Raw genomic sequence first — 19,841 nt, 5'->3', positions numbered from 1 at the left:
TTGGTATCCGAGTAATTCAGATAGCAATTTGAACTCCAATCAATATAACCACATGTGTTTATTGGCTTTTAAAATATTTCAATTAATTTTTTCGTTTGTTAATTAACAGTGACATAAATAAATAAGTTGTCAAACGATGGCTGGAATTAATACAGCTGATGCGCCACAAATTCAAATTAAATTTGTGACCAAACAGACACAGTATGTTATATTGTTTAGAACCTGATAGGTTATCATGACTTGAGATGTATTGTTTAAAAAATAATTTTTATAATAATAATTGTGTTTCAGATTTGCCGTTCCAGATAATCCTTTTTCTGTGTCTGTAAATATTATTCCTGATGAGTTAAATATTTTAGTAAATCAAATATTGAAAGGTATAGTAAAATAAAATATTTATTTTTCATAATAAAAATTTTTTTTTTTATATATTTTTTTTAATTTATTTAGATAGCAAAAATGACAAGCAAGTAGAATTTGATTTTCTGGTTTGCTCTGAATTGCTGAGAACTTCATTGTTAGAGCACATCAACGAACGTGGAGCATCTACAGAAGATGTAATTGACGTTGAATATTTAGAAAAGCATCCTCCACCTGAGCCACAAGATTGCTTGGTACATGATGACTGGGTATCTGCTGTAGCTGTATCAGAAAAATGGTAAAAAAATTCTAATGATCATAAATCTGCTAAATTAATTTTAATCTTTTTACCTAAATTTTTAATTATATAACATGGTTATAAATTTTTTAATCATACAGGATTTTAACTGGTTGTTACGACAATACAGTGCAAATTTGGACTTCCAAAGGGCAGCATAAACTTACAATTCCTGGCCACAGTGCCCCAGTTAAATCCGTTTCCTGGATATCAATGGATCTTGAGTCAGGAGCGTTTGTTAGGTAAGAAACTAAATTATAAATAAGTATATTTTATTTTTTTATAAAATAATTTACCTATTTAATGTGTTGTCATATTTTTTCAGTGCCTCACAAGATCAAACTGCAATAATATGGAAGTGGAATATCGCTAGAAATTCAGTAGACTGCATCCACGTGTGTCGTGGTCATGAGCAATCTATAGAGTCCGTAGGAGTTAACAAGGAAGGGGAGTTATGGCAACTGGATCCTGGGACACAATGTTAAAAATATGGTCGACTTTTGACGAAGACGAAAACGACAACGAAGATGGTGAATCGAGAAGCAAAAGAATGAAAACAGATCGAGGAAAAACTAGGGTATGATTTTAAATTAATTATTTTATTAATTACAAAAATTTATTTTTTTATTTTATTTACAGACACCTAAAAGAACAATGAAAGGCCATAAAGAAGCAGTGAGTGGAGTCGTATGGTCAGATAAATCAGAATTAATTACCTGCTCTTGGGATCATACTCTGAAAATTTGGGATTCTGAATTAGGTGGAATAAAACATGAAATTCCTGGAAATAAAAGCTTCTTTGATCTTGATTATTCTCCTTTGTCACGGGTTGTCATTACTGCTTCCGCTGATAGACATATCAGATTGTATGACCCACGTACTTCAGGTGAGATATTTTTAATTAGTTTAGTTTATTTATAATTATGCCAAAGCCAAGGTCAAAATTTAATAAATAAATAAATAATATTTTTATGAAAACTTTTAGAGGGTTCCATTGTGAAGACAACGTTCACTGGTCATACACAGTGGGTCCAAGGAGTTCGCTGGTCAACAACCAACGAAAACTTATTTATTTCCGGAGCTTGTGATAACAGCTTAAAGCTTTGGGATACCCGGAGGTAAAATAAAAATTTTTAATAATTAAAAATGTACGGTTAATTTTGTAAATTTTATAAAAATATAAAATAAATTTATTTTCAGTCCCAAAGCACCATTGTACGAACTTTCAGGCCATGAAGATAAAGTCCTCGCTTGTAATTGGTCGAATCCGAAGTTCATAGTCTCCGGTGGAGCTGATAATACCGTCAGAGTATTCAAGTCGAGTTACGCTTAATTAATGCTAATGGTAATTGAAAAATAAAATGAACTTGAATTTATATTTTGCTAATTTCATAATTCAAATAACTGATGTTTATTTAAAATAAAGAACTATAATAATTAAAAAAAAAAAATATTTTATAAGAATATATATATATATATATTTTTTTTTTTTTTTTTTTTTTTTTCACTATCATTGAAGATCCCGAAAAACATATATTATTTATAAATTTATTTATACTGAAGGATAAAATTTTCTAGATATAAAAAAAAATAATTTTTTCTCTTTGTATTATTTAATTACACTTACTTTTAAAAAAATGATGAAAACTATTTATTTAAAAAAAATCCAACTCGTGATATCACTCTTTCACTTATTTACTCTCTCACACTCTAATTAATGTCAAAAAAATACACAAAGACTAGTTTTTATTTTCTTAAACGACCCAAAATAAAATAAGGGCACTTTCAGTGGCTCATACCCTTATTTTCTTATCCAAGTTTTATAAAGAAATTTATCTTTCTAATAATTGCATAAAACATTATTTACCTTAAAATTTTAATAAATTACATTTTTTTTCCATTTTTTTTTTTCTTCATCAATTACAGCACCTATCAACCTCTAAAGATTTTCTAATTATAATCTATGACACATTTGTCTTATTTTACTTCATTAAAACATTTATATTTTCAATAACTTTTTTTTTTTCACAGTAGTACAAATAAAAATTCATTTCGGATCTTTAAAAAAAATTTTTTCATCATAAATGACAGTAAAAAAAAACTTAGAAAAAAATGTAAGAAAGCATCAAGGAAAAAATAATTTATCTTTAAAAATTTTTTAAATTTTTTTTTACTTAAGATTAAATAATGAAAAGAAAAAGGGAACGTAATTATTGTATAAAATTCATCAAATAAACAGCTCCTTTTTTTTTTCTTTTTTTTTTTTTTTTTTTTTTTTTTTTTTGCATTACTACAATTCTATACTTCCTTGATAACATTCACACTTGCTCTCCATTTAATCACACTTAAATTGAAATAAAAATTCAATAAGTTCTTCTTTATTAATCTTGCATACGTACACACTTAGTTGACAAACCATGTAAACAATAATTACGCAAAAGGACTGTACAAAGAGTCTCTTAACGAGTTATCCTCGCTTCCCTACTAACAGATAAAATAAAAAAAAAAAAAAAAAATTAATAATTAAACATAAATTTATAATAATAAATCTTAAGCCGTAATTTAAATTCACCTCCTTCTCTTTTTCCTCTTCTTCAACACAAGTAATCATACACACATTACTTAATCTACTTTTAACTTAATTCCTTAATCAATATTTTTTTACTCTTTATTTTCAACTAATTTCTTAGCCTAAGGACTACGTCACAATGGACTCTAACAGCTACAAAATGGGTTTTTTTAATTAAATCTATTATCTACCGCGAATGTAGTTTGTTCAGTATCAATGTATACAATGGTGTTTTTGTGTATCTGTGTTTTTTAATTAATATTTCATTCATTCACTCAAATTACAATAATCATTCTTTATTTAGCTAATAAAAAAGCACGAGCTCAGCATCAAGACACTCTTATCTACTTTTATTTTTTTTTTTTTTAATTTTTTTTCATTTTTTTTTTTTTCATTTTCTTGTTCGTAAAACTTACATTAATTTTATTTATTATTCTAACAGACAATCATACATGCAGTATCCGAGCAGTCCTCGCACCCGACCCGCAGTTAAGCAGCAAGCAAAAATATTTTTTTTGCTAAATTGTAGATTTTTTTTTTTTAACAATTCATTAACTCTCAAGCATTATATTACAGTTTGAATTAATGTTGTAGAATAATAAATATATATAATATACATATTCATCATTACATATTTAGCCAGTCAGTCTTAAACGGGTTCAAAGTGCGTAGACTAAACGGGTTTTGTTTTTCCAACCACCTGCTTCGATATTTGTCATCATATTTAAATTAATTAATAATTAAATTTTTTTTCTTAAATCTTAAGATATCTTTCAAGTCGCCTCTACAAAGTTTGCAGCAAAATATCGTGAAGGAGAGACGTCTTGAAAATAATTAGCAGAGAGGAATAAAGAGGAGGAGGCATTTATATCCTAACTAACATCTAATTACTATCTACTTAAAAATTATCTTATTAACTAGGCATTTTTTTATTTTATTTCTATAAAAACCTAAAATCGGTTTTTTTTTTTAAATTTTTTTTTTTCATTTATCTTTAACTTATTTTTTAACTTTATTAACTAATCTATATCCGTTTAACATCTAACGACGTTCAATATTTTTTTACGTGACAATTTTTCTTCACTCCTATACAATAAAATCCTTTTTTCACTCTCCATCTTTATCGTCATCATTATCACTTTATTTCTTCCTCAGTAATTTATTTTTTCATTATTTTTTTTTTTTTTTTTAACCAGCCGAAGTCTTCAACATGTTTGGTCGTCTCAGTTTAACAGTTTTTTTTTTTTTTTTTTTTTTTTTTTTTTTTTTTTTAAAGAGTCTAGATTTTTACTTAAATCAATTAAATGTTTCTTCTTAGTAAAATTTTTGAAAAAATTCACTCATTACAAAGTTATCTTTCTCTCTTATTATCATTATCATTTGTTAGTTTTTTCTAGAGCTACCTGGTGAAGTTCTCTATTTTTCACAATCTGATTTACAAGGTATAGAGTTCATTTATTATCATTCAATAATAATAATATAAATTATTATTATTTAATATTTCTTCAAAAAAATTATCCCTTCTATTACTTGATCATTAAATCATTGACTCCTCCTTGGCTTCATTTTTTTTCTTTTAGCACAAACTCGAATCGAGTACAATAATTAGTATCTTAAAAAATATCTTCTTTTTTTTTTAATTTTCATGATTTTTTTTTTTTTTTTTTTTTTTTTTTTATTTCATTTTTTATATTATCTCCGCACATAAATTTCAGTCGAGCTAACTAACATACTTGCATATACATACTCTCGTAAAACTAGTTATCAATCATCAGTCAATTAAACAATCAACACGCGCTCTTACAATCATCAAATTGTGATGTACCAAAATAAACTAAATATATTATTTACTTCAAGATTCAACAGTGTAAAAATCTTTCATACATTTAGATGACGCTTATCAATCGATAATGAATAATTTATTATTTTACAATAATACTAGCAATAATAAAATAATTAATTATTCATCAGTCGTTTGTATTTCGATATAATTGCTAAAAGTTTCTTTCATTATTATTATTATTATTATTTTATTTTATTTTATTTTTTTTTCTTTAATTATCGTTTGTCATACTTTAAGAATCTACCTAACTATTATTTCTTCTTTCATGTGCTAGTGAAGTGTGTGCCGCGTGTACAAATGATCACACCTAGCATCAAGAACTCGTCTTATATTTGGTAGAAAGCTTTACATATTTTTTATTTTATAATTTTTGCATCAGTGTTTCCTAGTCGCTATATTAAGAATCGTCGGCTATTATTTTGAAAACCTTATGGTACATTTTAGGATTTTTTTTTAACCGTTTATTTATTAAATAAAAATTGAGGAACACAATGAAGGAGTTTAGGTAAAGAATAAAGAAAAAGTTAGAGGAAGAAGAACAGGTTTAACTTTTAAAAGTGTATGAAAATTATTATTTTTTTTTTTTTTAATTATGCAAACTCAGGTAATTATTTAAATTTTTTAATTAAATAACTAACTAAGTATCGCATGCATACAAAAAAAAATTATTTTTCATCTATTTGATTTTTTTCCAGACGATTTTTTTTTATTCTTCATTTTTTATCAATTCACACTTCCATTCTTTCATTATACTGCCTCTAATTACTCTACACTATTTTTTAAAATCCTTTCCAACGATCTTGTGACAAAAATCTATACGTACAAAATCTACGTTTTTATTTCTCACTTTAACATCAAGATTTTTTTGTTTCATTTTTTATCTTTATATATAAATAATAGACAATAAAAAAGTCATAATAGAAAATAATAATCCTCGTAGCAACTAGAGAAAATTTTAAAAACTTGCCCGAGTCTTTTATTTCATATTCTTGGTTTTTTTTTTTTTTTTTTTTTTTTTTTTTTTTTACGATTTCAACGACGCTAAAAATATATTATTTAAATATGGTCTTCTTAATTTTTTGTTCATTTTAAAATTTTTATTTATTTACTCCCAGCTTTTATCTTTTTTTAATAATAAAACCCCCCTTGTCTCATTTTTCTAAGCGGATTTTGTTCTGGAAAGGCACGATTCTAAACAAAAATTCTGTTATAACTGTATATTAAAAAAAAAAAGTTTTTCTTTTCACTTATTATTTTATAAAAATTTTTTTAAATCCAGGTTTACAACTAAGCACTCATTTTGAATTCACTCTTTTAATTTTCAATCAATTTATACAATAATTAATTTGTCTTCCTCTCACTTATTCTTTTTTACTGAATTTTCATATATTTTTGTTCCAATAAAAAATAAAATGTCGTTCACGCTGATAAAATAAATATACAAAAAATTAAGAAAACTGAAAAGTAGCAAAACACAATCGGAATGTCTGAACATTTAGATAACAGAAAAAAATAATCAGTATCATCGGGTGCATCGTGTGAATTTTTTTTACAATGATTTGATAGAGTGTAAAAAACATGTCGAGTATATTATTATTATCCACTTACGTTCGGAAGTATCTAACTACCCCTTTCTTTCTCCCCCCAATGGGCTATTATTAATCATCATAAAATTACAACGACTCGAGGCAATGACAATTCAACAGACAATAAAACGTCAAGAAATGAGTTGGTCGTTGCCCCTACGCTACATAAATGTCTTGGGAAGAGTTAATCTTTGTAATAACTTCTGAGCAGCGTCAGTTTTTTTTTTTTTTTTGTATTTTTATCATTTTTTTAATAAGTTTTACAGAATTTATTTTATTTCGTTAAAAAAATTTATTTTTTATTTTTTTTTTTTCAATTATTTTCTTTCACGCTTTATCAATTTCAGTCTCGCTTTTATTCTTTTACTCTTACTTTCTCGCTATCGCATATTCTCACTTACATTCTCATCTAGCTCGTGTTTATTATTTAAAAATTTTTTTTTTATCAATAAAATATTTATTCACACTTTCAAGCATTTTAGCTTCGGCACGTCTCACATGATCTTTTTGACTTCATAGTCAAGTTTTAAATATACAAATTTAACCTGGAAGCCTATCATCACCATATGGCCGATATTTATCAATGATTTTACATATATAAAGAAACAAAAATACAGTTGGCCCGTTAGAGATAAAAAAACTCTGAGTGTTATTTTATTTATTTTCTTCATTAATTAATTAAAACACTCAAGTGAAAATTTATTCATTTATTTAGTTATTTTTTGTTTCAGTACGAACAGTAATTACAAATTATGACACAATCGTATCGTAATAATTTTTATCGTCAAAGATTTATTTATTTATTATTATTATTATTTTTTTTTTTATTATCATTTATCTACTTGTTGCAAAATATCAACTACTTTCACCCTCATATGTATATCTCATGTTTTATTTTGGTTAAATTGTATAAAAGATGGCTGGCAAGTTTATTATTTTTAATATTTAAGTTTTGTTTATCTACTCTGTCCACCCTGCTCCACCATTTCATCAATTGTCAGTTTTTAAAATCATGAGGAAGAATTTTTAATATTTAATGATGAAAAAAAATTTTATTTTACCTTCAATATATTAATATTATTCAAATTAATTCAATTTATTTATTAATTAATTTTTTAAACTTAAGTATGATTATTTCAATTCGTAATTTCAATAATAAATTTTTTTTTTAATTATTAAATTTGTATGCTTACAAATTTAATGCTTTACATCACCTCATTGTTCCTCTCTTTACATAATCTTCCTCTCCATTTTTATTTTTATTATTTATTTTCTTAATTTCTCTATACTCTTCTTACGTTGCCCTAACTTATGTAACCTTCGAAATATTCGTACCTAAAACAAATAACATTAAAAAAAATTAAATAAAAATAAAAATAAAAAATAATTAAAACTCTAATAATTTTATCCGAATATCAACCAATGTATAAATTAATAAAATTTATTGACCGTTGAAAAACATTATCTTTTTTTTTTTTCTTTGTATTTATTATTTTTTTTTCCCCCCATTTCTAATAAACTATATCCGATCTAACCTATATACTGTTGCCTACTTGGGCTGCTGAGCTTGGTACTGCTGATAAGATTCATCTGGTGACGCCGCGTTGCTCGTTTGCTCGGATTCACCCAAAGGCATGGTGTGAATAATGCTGGGAGGATAAGAATAAGGATACGGGTGCGGGCTTGCTGCGATGTACTGTAAAAATTCAAACAATTTAAAATTATAATTATTAAATAAGATGAAAAAAAATTTTTATGTACTAATTAATAATGACTTTTAATTAGTTAAAATACTTACAGAGCCAGTTCCAAGATGTAGTGTTGACATTTGAGTGGTTAATTGAGGAATCATGCTGTATTGTGGATTGCTAGGATCCGCTGAAGGCATCATCTGAAATAAAATAAAATTTAATTCAATATTGAACAATTATTACCATATTTAATTGACTTAGAGCCTGGCGTAGCTCCGGACTCACGTCAACCTGTTGCATATGTGGAGGTCCGGTTTGTAAAACGTAAGGAGTAACCCAAGGTGTTCCTGGAACAGTATAACCAGGCACTGCCTGTCCATAGTGACGACTGTATTGAGCGAGAGTAGCTGCTGGAAGCATGTGTGCCGTTGGTACTCCGTTCTGACCTACTCCACTCGTGTCGTAATTTAGTGTTATATTCTACAATTTAAAAAAAAAAAAAAAAAAAATTAAATAATTATAAAAATAAATTTAATTAAGTATTTAAAAATATTTATTTACATCTCCTGTTTCTCGCCATATTGAACTTTTGTATGGTTTCTTTTTATTACCACCATCAGCGAATTTTACCAAAAGAGGATCCTTAGCTCCTTGTAAAGCTTTACCGTTGAACATTTGGATTATTTGCTCGCATTTTTCTTTTGATTCCATCCTGTTAGATAAAAGGAAAAAATTTTTCAATCAATACTTGGTTAATTTAGTTGATTTAAAAATAGATAAAAAATTATTACCGAGCGAAACCAACTCCTTTACTCTGTCCAAGGGTATCGCGTAATATCCGTGTAGATATGACTTGCCCGTGTTGTGCAAGCAATCCTTCAACGTCATTCTCCTTGAAGTTTAGTGGTAAATTTGCAATATAAAGATTAGTAGGGTCCTGCTCCTGTTGCTGAGGAATAAAAAAAAAAAAAACATCTATGCAAAACAATTGGTATTTAGAAGAAATTTCGTCCTTAAATATCATTAAAATTTAATTTTTCTACAACATTGAAAAAAAAAAAAAAAATAATAATAATAATAATAATAATAATAATAAAGAATATAGCACACGTTACTTCAATTGCTGTCTGTAATAAACTAATACAATGACAAAATTTAATCTTCATTGATAGTAGAGCAAAGTTCAATGCAAAAAAGACGAATGGAAGCAACGCGTTTTTTTATACCTTCATAAATAAATAAAAAAAAAAAAATAAATAAGTAAAGAATAAAATAATTAAAACCCTTAGCTTAAAATTTAGTCTCTTTTTTTTCTAATCTTAAGAACAATGAATACATACTAGTTATAGATATATCTTTGTACAATTTTTCAACTTCATTTTTTTGTTAAAAATAAATTAATGAGTAATTAAATCAAATAAAAAAAATACCAATTGAAAAAAAAAAAATCTACTACTAAAAATCTACAATTTTAAACAATCAAGTTAAACTATGGTATATAATTTAATTCATCACAATCAATTATAGTCTAGATATATGATGTTTCTAATTTTTGAACGCACTCAAATAATTATTCAAGTTTTAATATAATTTTATCTTTTAACTATATTTAATAATTCTTTCAAAATTTCCAATGGGACTCTAAAAAATATTTCAATCGATAGTTTTTGCATGCTTCATGGCATCAATATACATTTTAACATTCTTGGCGCTGTGATGAATCTCGAAATTTCACCATCAATAAATAACGAATTAAAAAATTATATTTATGTAAATAATAATTATTAAAAATAAAGTAAAATATCAAGACTCATCAACATTTTTCTTTTTAAATTTTTCCACTGTCATATGAACTATGATAGTTATAATAATAAAAAAATAAAAAATAAAAAATATTAATAAAAATAAAATACTAAATCATAATAAAAATGATGAAATTAATTAAATTGATACGAGAGATAAATTAATCAAACAAATCTACTATTACTTGAATATACTTATACTTTACGACAATTTACTTCAATCTTGCGAATGCATTAACACAAAAACAGAATAAATAATGAAAACATTATGGTATAAGCCAAGCTGATGGCGTTTTTTTTTTTTTTTTTTTTTTTTTTTTTTTAAATAATGTATATATTTATTTTTCAGTTTATGATTAAAAAGATAATAAAAGAGTAATGTTTCTTATATAAGTGATTATGTTATCGCGTACATGGATAACTAACGATTCATTTTACTTCTGAGAAATTTACTGTTAAAAATTCCATAAAATAATTTTTTTATTTTTTTTATTAAATTAATTAAGTTGAAACAATAAAATAAATCGTTAGCAACCAAAACATTGTACATTAGGCGAAAATTGCATGTACACTGAATATAAAAAAAAATTTTTTTCCTTAATAAAACTAATGTAAAATCATTATATTCATATAAATATAAGTTAATTAATATATACTGGTCCATTCAAAATTTTTAAATCATATCACATGCGATTGGATACATTATCATAGCCTGTCGTATATTATGTATACATGTATACATGTGTGCTTTAGTTCACCGCGGGCCAGGTTAGAAGAACCATTCCGTGAGTAGTTAGTTATTTTTTCATTTTACGTTATTATTTGTAGTATTGTACTTTGTTTAAAAAAAAAAGATTGATTAAGTAATTACTTTATAGATGATTACTAAAGTAACAGGAAAAAAGACAAAGATTAATAATAGCGTTTTCAATTTCACGTCTCATTATTTCAAAATTTTCATTTCTATAATTATTTATTTTTTATTTATTTATTTAGAATTTCAAATTTCAAAATGCAGAAAAAAAATACTTATAGATTAAGCTAAATGTCTGAAAGATGCTGCCATACATCGTAATTGTTTATGAATTTATTTTTTAAAAATTTTAATGAAAAAGTATGGCAGGTGAAAAATGTGAAATTTTAATTTTTTGTTAAAAAAAAATTAAATAAAAAATTAAAATGATGTATTATTTAAAAGTGAATGAAAGTAGAATGTCAATGTGATGAGACGCGATAGAAAAAATGTCACTGAGACTTAAGGTACAGCAGTTAAAATCAGCATTTGTGTTTTTGGCCGAAGTATAGCAGCAAGCATCAACATAGGTAGAAGAGACAGTTTCACAGTTGGATAAGTTAATGATAGGAATAGTATTTCAAGTATATTAATTAATAGGTCACACAAAGAAAGGATTTATGGAATTACTTGATATTAAGAAGGTATAGATTTTCTCTTGGAGAAAAAAAAATAGAAAGAGAGATGGATACAATCACCATGACCCTGAAGTTGATGTTGGTATCCGGGAGCTGGTTTTAATAAATTTAATAGTGAAAAAAAAAATTAATAAAAATAAATAAATAAATAAATATATGATGTGAGGTTGGAGGACTGGAAAAAGAAATGAGAAATAAAGAGAGATAGAAAGGTTTACTGTTACTCTGGTATTACTGTACTTGCATGCACAACCAACGTACACTGGCCAGTCTACGACGCAACCAGATACCCACTTTCGCCATCTGTGCTTGGATGCCCTTGGCGACCAGTGCTTTCACAGCACCCTCAGCCGCCACCGGTGATTCAAAGTCTACAAAGCCATAACCTGTAACATAAATAAAAAAATTTGTTTATTAATTATTTATTGTATTTATTAAATTACACTGTACTGTGATGTTGATATTTTCATTTTTAGGAACTTGGAAAATTTAGTAAAATTTTTTTTTTTAAATTTTATCGACTTAATTTAAAGCTAGTTTTAAAATATCAACACTTTAATAAAAGTACATAAAATGTTAACTAAAAATTGTATAAATCAACTAAGTACCTTTACATTTATTTGTGTTTTTATCCAAGATCGCTTTTGTAGAAGTTATAGTTCCGTATCTGCAAAACAAAAAAAGCATTACAAATATATTAGAATAAGAATAAAAAAATATAAAAAATAAAATTAGCACAGATAAAATATTTATGAATTTTTTTCTGCGGTAATTTATTAAAATAAAGTGTGATTTTTTAATTTTTTTTTTTTTTTTCACACGAATTATTACTCACTGAGAACACATATTAACAAGATCTTTGTCAGTTGTGTTTTGGTTGAGGCCACGGATGTACAAATTTGTTTTAGACAGCTGCTCCGGTTGTTGGCCTTGCATTGCGTTATTACTCAAGTTTGTACTGATTGTCCCACTTTGACTACCAGTTGCACTGCTGGAGCTACTACTCGTATTAGCTGGGGAAGATGCTGTTGGTACTCTTTGTCCTCCATACTATAAAAAATAAAAAATAAAACATAAATTAATTAATCAATGAGCAATATTTATTTATTTAACGATCGGATGAATTGAAATGATAGATCTATAAATGACTTACTGAAGCATGTTGCGCGTAAGCAGTCGCAGCGTAGGGATTCGCGGTTGGCGGTAGTTGTTGGGCTCCAATCGGCATCTGCGCGGCCGCAGTTGGGTACCTCGTGTACGGTGGATACGCGGCAGCAGCGGCCGCGTGGGACGGTGTAGCACCCCAAGCACCGGCACTTGCCCGGTATTGCACAGGATTACCTCCGCGGGGAGCACCTCCCGCACCACTTTTTAGTCCGTGTCCTCCAGCAGTTGGTCCTACGCCCACACCGGCTCCAGCATTGCCTGCGCTACCGTTGTTCGCGCCTGCGTATGTTGGCCGAGGTCCGTTTGTACCCTGAAACATCTTTATTTTAATCATTCAAGTCTTTTAATTGTGATAATTTATTAAATAAAGTGATAAATAATTATTGTTGTCAATTTTTACTTAATAATATAAAATATAAGATTAATTAAAGTTATTTTATAAATTTGTACAAAAAAAATTTTTTTTAATTTTTTAATATGCTAAATTAATTTAACAGATACTTAAAAATTGTTTTAACAAATAAATTATGGCAAAAAAATAAAGAAAAAAAAATTTACATGTAAAAATTAAAAATTCAATTTTTTAGAATCAATTTAATTGTTTAAAAAATTCAAAAATTGGTCAAGTGACAGCTAAATTTAATGTCATAAATAACTTTATAAATGTAACTATTGAAAATCATTATAAATTAAATTTATATATTTTTTAAAATACTATTAAAGTCAATTACAATGATAGAAAGCTTAATTATTCATTATATCTAATTTTTTTTTTATGCTGTGGAGTATTTACTAATTTTTATCTAAAGAACTGACAATAACAGTGATACAACAGTGACATCTAGAGAACATTTTGTGCTAAAATAAACACTACAGCAGAGCCCCATCAGCGCAAAACTCAAATTTTTTAATTAATTAATTTTTTTTTTTTTTTTTTTTTTTTTCATTTAAAAATTTAAAAAATATTTTAATTGATGAATTTTAATACAAAAAAAATTTTAGTTTTGGATTTTTGCTATTTATAAATTTTTAAATATGTATCTCCAATATGATTCATCAAGCATAATAAAAAAAAAGTTGTTTTTAAATAATAAATAATACAAGTCAGTTGACATAATTTTTCTGGTTAAATAATGAATGACGAAAAATTTTATTAATGGTTTAATAAATAACTCGAATAAAATTACAAAGAGATAAGACTAAAATAAATTGAATGCTAACAAAGTGAGGTCAGTAAGTCTGTAATTTTCACCTTGAGATAACATTAGTGAGGTCATTGATCAGGTAATTGATAAAATAAAATGGATAAAAGTATTTAAATATTATAATAAGATAAATTATTAAGTAGACTCTACTCGAGGAAAAGGACAACGACGACAGCGATTATGATGATAGGGTAACGAAGGAAATGTGTAAGTCTTTAAAAACCAGTCTATACACTTATTAAGATAAGTGAGACGAGAGAAGCACTAAGGTGCTTCTCTCGTCTCATAGTTACATACCACAAATTCCATGCGGCTTTGCCTTGAACAAATGCACGCGTATCATTTTTTTTTTCTTTCATTCCAACTAAACAGAGTAGAGATAGATTTAAACTCTGTACGGTGTGGGTATCACGTGGGTTATCATAAAATAGGGGATTCAAGAGCCCAGACCCTACTAAATAACAAGAACCATGCTCTTGGTCACGTTAAAGATTCACTTCAATCTTCTGCCGTTAAATCATTGATAACTCTTCTAGATTAATTAATTCTAATGTTAACTGTTTACATTTTGGCTTTACATCAATTTTAAGTAATTTAAATAAATTAAAATTTTTTTTTTAATTTCACTTAAAGTTTTTTACAAATAAATTTTTTTTGTAATAATTTTTTCAGTAAAAAAAAAAAAAAAAAAGAGAGAGAGATTAAAACAATTTTATAAATGAAAATTAATTTAGCAGATATTTTTGTGGCAAAAAAATTAAAAAAAAAAAAATGTATATACTATATAAATTAAAAAAATGATCAAGTAATTGCTAACTCCAATGTCACAAGGCAGAAAGTGATTGATTTAATAAATCAATTAATTAAGATAATATTACTCAAGGAAAGGAAGATGAAAATTTAGGCAAAGTGCCAATAGACTGACCCGACACCTTTTTTTATACCTAGGCATAGCAGTATTATTAGCTGTCCACTCCCGGGCTACAAAATAGCTCAAATTCCCTCGACATCAGAGCTAACTCATCCTACGAAAGTCACTTAATTTCATACATGTTAATTATTATTCTCTTTTACAAAAGTATAAATACATACTCAATTATATTGGCATTAACGGTGACACTTAAAAAGAATACACAATCACGTCCGGTTTTGGAGCTAAATAAATTTTAATTTACTTTAAATATAATTTAAAAAATTTTTTCTTCCGCAAATTAAATAATTAAAAAATATCTTTAATGTCTGCACTTAATAATTTTTAATCTAAACACTACTTGCTTTTTAATTGTTTTTTTCAACAGCAAACTAACAGGTTAATGTAACTCAGGAAGTACAGAATAAATTATATGCATACAAACTTACGTATTAAAGTATGCTTACATTTATTTAATCACTTAATCAATTTTTTATTTTAAAATAATTATTTGATAATTTATTTTTTATTATAATTGAAAATTTAATATTTTATTTACTCAACTAATGATTAGTCAATAAAATAATTAAAATAAGTAGATTAAAAATTTAAATATTAAATAAATTTAAATCAGTTGCTATTTAACAGACCAAAAGAAAGTTTTAACTTGGTTTTTCCTCACTACACACCAATGCATGACTAGTTATTCAAAAAGGCACACAAAAGATGTTGACTTTCTACGACCTGGTATCTATTTCGTTAATCTCTGGGTCCTATCCCATTTATCTTAATTTTTTTTTCGCTATTTTTATTTATATAAAAGCCTCTTTAAATATGCATTATAGATAATACTTAAAAACATTTATAGACAAGTCAAATAAAAATTTTAATTCTCTTTAAATAGACATTTAAAAATCTTAAAAAAATAAATTAATATTAATTTGACTGTTAAAGTACAATTTTAATAAGATAATATTTGAAATAGCCGGCATTAAGGGTGCAGCAACGGCAGCATGCCGCAACCACAAATAATCGATATTCTTGCACCGCCTACGCCGGCTATCCTAACCCCTCTGCATATATATACTAAAGCGGCATTTTTTACCCTGCTCTCAAAAAAATAAAACGTTCTAATTTAGTATCTAAAAATATATTTTAATTTTTTATTTTTATCTATTAATTTAAAAGATTTTAAATTAGAAAATTAATCCTGAAAAATTACCTCAAAGTTTAAAATAATTATTTTTTCTCCAAAAATTAATTTAATATAAAAATAAAAATTAAATACCAACTTAATTAGTGATTTTAATCAATAGATAATTAATTAAAATTTATTTTTATTAATTTTTAAATTTTATTTAATAAAGAAATTTGTTCTAAAAAAATTGCATTTCTAATTTTTTTTTTTTTTTTTTTTTTCCCCCCCTAAAAATTAAAAAATATCTGCAACTTAAATTTTAATTGAAAATTTTAAAAATAAAATAATATAAAACATCCCTCTTTTTCCGGCGAGTTCAACAGCCCCACCCGAAAGTCCTTCGACCCCATCAACCAGGGCAGGTACAACTTTTCCTCTCCTCAATCCTCTCTCCCACTGTTCGCGTTGTTCTCATCCTCTTATCCGTTGCTCCCGAGACAATTTTCCCGCAAAGGGTATCGATCAAGGCCAACATTGAACATCCCTGTGATGTCGTAAAATGTATTACCTCTACTCATTGGAAAATCTCAAGGGGAAACGGTTCCAAGTTAAGTGTCAACGTGGAACTCTCGTACAAAGCCAACAAAAACTTAATAAAAAAGGGGTAATGCTTACGCCAGAGACTGAGTAAAATCATGGAGAGAGATATCCGGTACGAGGATAAATATCTAACATGTATGTCTTAAAATACGAGCAATCGAACGAGCAAGACCGGCCTAGCCGGCAAACTGCCTTGGCCTTCGAGAAATAGAGAGAGAAAGCTCCAGAGAGAAATAAAAAATCCAAGAGAAGCTTCTTGCTAAACTTCTATCCTCATTGTTATGGAGTCAACATTCCTAAACAAATCACGCGTGCTAGTGGATTCTCATTCGACGCCAACAATTCTCCTTATACAGATTATTTTTCATTATTACTTCACATCAATTAAATCCAATAATTCATTTTACCTCCTGGTTTATCATCTAACTGTTATGTGTTATGACCTAAAACAAGATTTTTTATTAGTCTCTGATAATTATCAACAATAATAATTTAAAAATACTCTTGCAAGTTTTTACAAGTTAGAGTTAAAATAAAAAAAATCTACTTCCAGATAATCATTTACTAAATTGGAAATAGTATCGATACATGTGCAGTTACTCTTAGAAAACGTCAGCAGGTTAATCCAGACATCCCGTCGATTCGCACACACGCCCGGCGAATTCTTTGGTCACGTGACAACGCACGTCGAACGCCGCCATGGCTATTGGATCAATCCATTGCCACTTCTCTTTTCCCCTCTTTAATGAGAAAATATCTCAAGACTTAACTCTGCAAACTAAACCCCCGATTATCTGTGATGGAACATATGAGAACACTGTGATACGATAATACCATTCAAAAATAATAATAACAGTTTTATAAATAGAAAGAGAAATTATTAAACAGAGAACCGTCAATGGAGTACTTCCTCACACATCTAAACTCGTTTTGTGAGACCGGAAGTGTCACCAGACTCCAGGACCCCTAGTAATTCAAATGAAAATTTTTGCTGAATTATAATTTTATATATTCTATATATTATATCACTTTTTTATTGTCCATAGATATTATTATTATGAAGAAATTTTTTGTTACACTTTTTTGTAGATTTTAATTATTTAAAATTAAAAAAAAAAAAAAAAAAAAAAAAATTTTTTTTAGCTCTAATTTAATAATTAAAAATGTTGGCTAACTTTAATATTATATCTAAATTAACAGATGATGCAGATAATTTTTTTTTTGCACTTATTTTCTGAGTGAGAAATTATCATGGATAAAAGAGAAGATTTGTTTTAGAATTAATTTGCTTAGACTTGACATTTTTGAAACACAGATTTCATCTGTATTTAATGTTGCACATAGAGACATATGTGTGTGAGTTACCGTGAGTATCAAACCAGACAAGGGGAAGTAAAATATGGTGACTGGTGGGGATATAATGAAAGATAGTACAACCATAGTGAACAAATGGGAAGCAAGAAAGAAGAGAAATACAGTGGCGGGGTAAAGAGGTTGGGTGGAACAGTAAACGCCCCGCGGCATGCTGTCAAACTACGCCGGTTTCGTGACGATCTATCGGCCATCGCACGCCCCAATCAAAATATTCTCATAAAAATTCCCTAATAAATTCCGCAAAATTAACGTCACAAATATATCACAAAGGTATCAACTGTAACTGAAAGAAAAATAAATTTAGAGTCACTTTCATACATAACCTTATCCTCTAGTTTAAATAAAAAAATAACAACAATAATTATAAATCAATAAGTTTGTAATAAAAAAAAAAAAATTTATATAAATAGCACTCACCATCATCTTATAATTAAGTTTTCTCGGCGCCGCGACATTTTCCATTCTCACGGACATTTTGGTTGTCGTTTTTAATAACGCAGCTGGTTCACTTGAGGGTGCACAAACTTGCCGACGGTACGTCGGTGACGATCGCGACGACGTTGCGACGATTATTTAGAAAAAGTAGTGGGGATGTAAAACACGGGTGCACTTTACATACAAGCAAGCCACACGCGCACTATTTCCCCGGTGAGAACACTTTGAATTAAAATCTTGATACGGGAAGCTCTTTTTTTTTTTATCCTCTCAATTTATCACACGTTATTTTTTACTTTTATTTATTCACCTTTTTTTAATAATAATTATTACTAGTCGAATTGAGAGGAAAAATGTAGATATCAAGCGATAAGGAAGGAAAAAAAAGAGAGGAAGCTAAGACTGAGGGTGTGTCTCAGAATTCTTCTCTCGTACTTGTTCTCAGTGTTCTTTATAGTTTATCTTCCTCTAACACACTCGTTAATATTTTTCACTCACTAAAATTATCACTAGACACTAAAAATTCATCTGAGCTTTTTTTACCACGGTAATACACTGAGGATCACTAGCAAGTAATCTCTCCAACGACTTCTGTTGATTTACAAAAATATAATATGTCAGTTTTTTATTTAATAAATAATTTACAATTTATTATTTTATTTATTTATTTTTTTTTTCTACTATTAATTATTTCAGTGTGTTTAATTATAAGAGAAGAGTTTCCACTTTATTTTCATAAATTATTAATCACAATAATAATAATAATAATATTAATTATTATTATTTAAATTTATTCTCAGCTCTTCTCTTAAATAAATTTCCACCGCGCTCACCACGGTGTCGTTGGTCGTTCCGTGTTCCTCCTCCGCCAACTTCTCAACTAAATTCTCTTGCTCGTTTCTACTTCGTGTTCCTCCACCTTGCGCGTATGTACGCCAATCCACAGTTCGAATAGAAAATTTATATTTTTAAATTAAAAAGTATAAAAAAAAAAAAAAAAACAGCAAAAGTCTCAACAAATCTTATATTAATCAACTTAATAATAAAAAAAAACCTCAATCACTTTACTTATCGACAAACCGCCGAGTAATGGTGAACAACAATGATGATAATAATAATAATAATAATAATAATGAAATTTTAGAAAATAAAAAATAATTTTCCCTTAATATTTTATTCACTGAGCGACTCTACGTAGCCGTGCGTTTGGAGCCCGGCTTGCAAGACTTATCCGTTTGCTTTTTAACAATCAATTATGATCATTCTATCACTTTTAAAATATCACGTCTTACATTAACACTCACACACACACTCACACAGCACACACGCTAGCTTATTTAATAACGTGCGACAAAACTATATCACCCTTTAAATTTGCGAATAATTGGGAAACATTGGGTGGTGTGATGTTGTCTTGTAGGTAGAGTCTAAG

General features: G+C 27.4%; 2 protein-coding genes and 1 long non-coding RNA gene across 12 annotated transcripts; 1 reads left to right on the top strand and 2 right to left on the bottom strand.

The window, feature by feature from the left end:
* Positions 1 to 22: 22 nt before the first annotated feature.
* LOC141523873 (ribosome biogenesis protein WDR12 homolog) lies at positions 23 to 4,922 on the top strand. Its single transcript, XM_074237434.1, is given in 9 exon segments — positions 23 to 201; positions 292 to 377; positions 451 to 658; positions 760 to 900; positions 984 to 1,105; positions 1,108 to 1,235; positions 1,298 to 1,544; positions 1,644 to 1,776; positions 1,859 to 4,922. Coding segments are annotated over 9 exon segments (1,263 nt in total). The 5' UTR covers positions 23 to 136; the 3' UTR covers positions 1,992 to 4,922.
* Positions 3,021 to 19,838, bottom strand: Shep (RNA binding motif single stranded interacting protein alan shepard). 10 transcript variants are annotated; one of them, XR_012478620.1, is made up of 12 exons: positions 18,392 to 19,836; positions 12,734 to 13,066; positions 12,416 to 12,630; positions 12,189 to 12,247; positions 11,821 to 11,966; positions 9,139 to 9,296; positions 8,909 to 9,059; positions 8,633 to 8,827; positions 8,455 to 8,547; positions 8,210 to 8,352; positions 7,871 to 7,991; positions 3,021 to 3,139 (listed from the first exon to the last, which is right to left on the bottom strand). XR_012478620.1 is itself a non-coding variant. In XM_074237430.1 (11 exons), exons 1-10 carry the CDS (start codon positions 18,446 to 18,448, stop codon positions 8,206 to 8,208), a joined length of 1,554 nt encoding a protein of 517 aa, XP_074093531.1. In that variant the 5' UTR covers positions 18,449 to 19,835; the 3' UTR covers positions 3,021 to 3,142; positions 8,192 to 8,205. The 10 variants fall into 10 exon arrangements, 8 of the variants coding, with proteins under 8 accessions (XP_074093531.1, XP_074093527.1, XP_074093526.1 ...); XR_012478621.1 differs by having other exon boundaries at positions 8,192 to 8,352; positions 18,392 to 19,834; XM_074237430.1 differs by lacking the exon at positions 7,871 to 7,991 and having other exon boundaries at positions 3,021 to 3,142; positions 8,192 to 8,352; positions 18,392 to 19,835.
* LOC141524564 (uncharacterized) lies at positions 14,303 to 15,237 on the bottom strand. Its single transcript, XR_012478720.1, has 3 exons — positions 15,045 to 15,237; positions 14,897 to 14,977; positions 14,303 to 14,316 (listed from the first exon to the last, which is right to left on the bottom strand). It is a non-coding gene; the product is annotated as an uncharacterized LOC141524564 (long non-coding RNA).
* Positions 19,839 to 19,841: the final 3 nt, after the last annotated feature.

The sequence above is a fragment of the Cotesia typhae genome, unplaced genomic scaffold (genome assembly GCF_013202065.1).
Source record: "Cotesia typhae breed Kobodo isofemale line unplaced genomic scaffold, CoteBio_Ctyphae contig_22, whole genome shotgun sequence".
Lineage (NCBI taxonomy): Eukaryota > Metazoa > Arthropoda > Insecta > Hymenoptera > Braconidae > Cotesia > Cotesia typhae.
The sequence above is the reverse complement of the archived record's forward strand: the minus strand, read 5'-3'. Positions and strand labels throughout refer to the sequence as shown.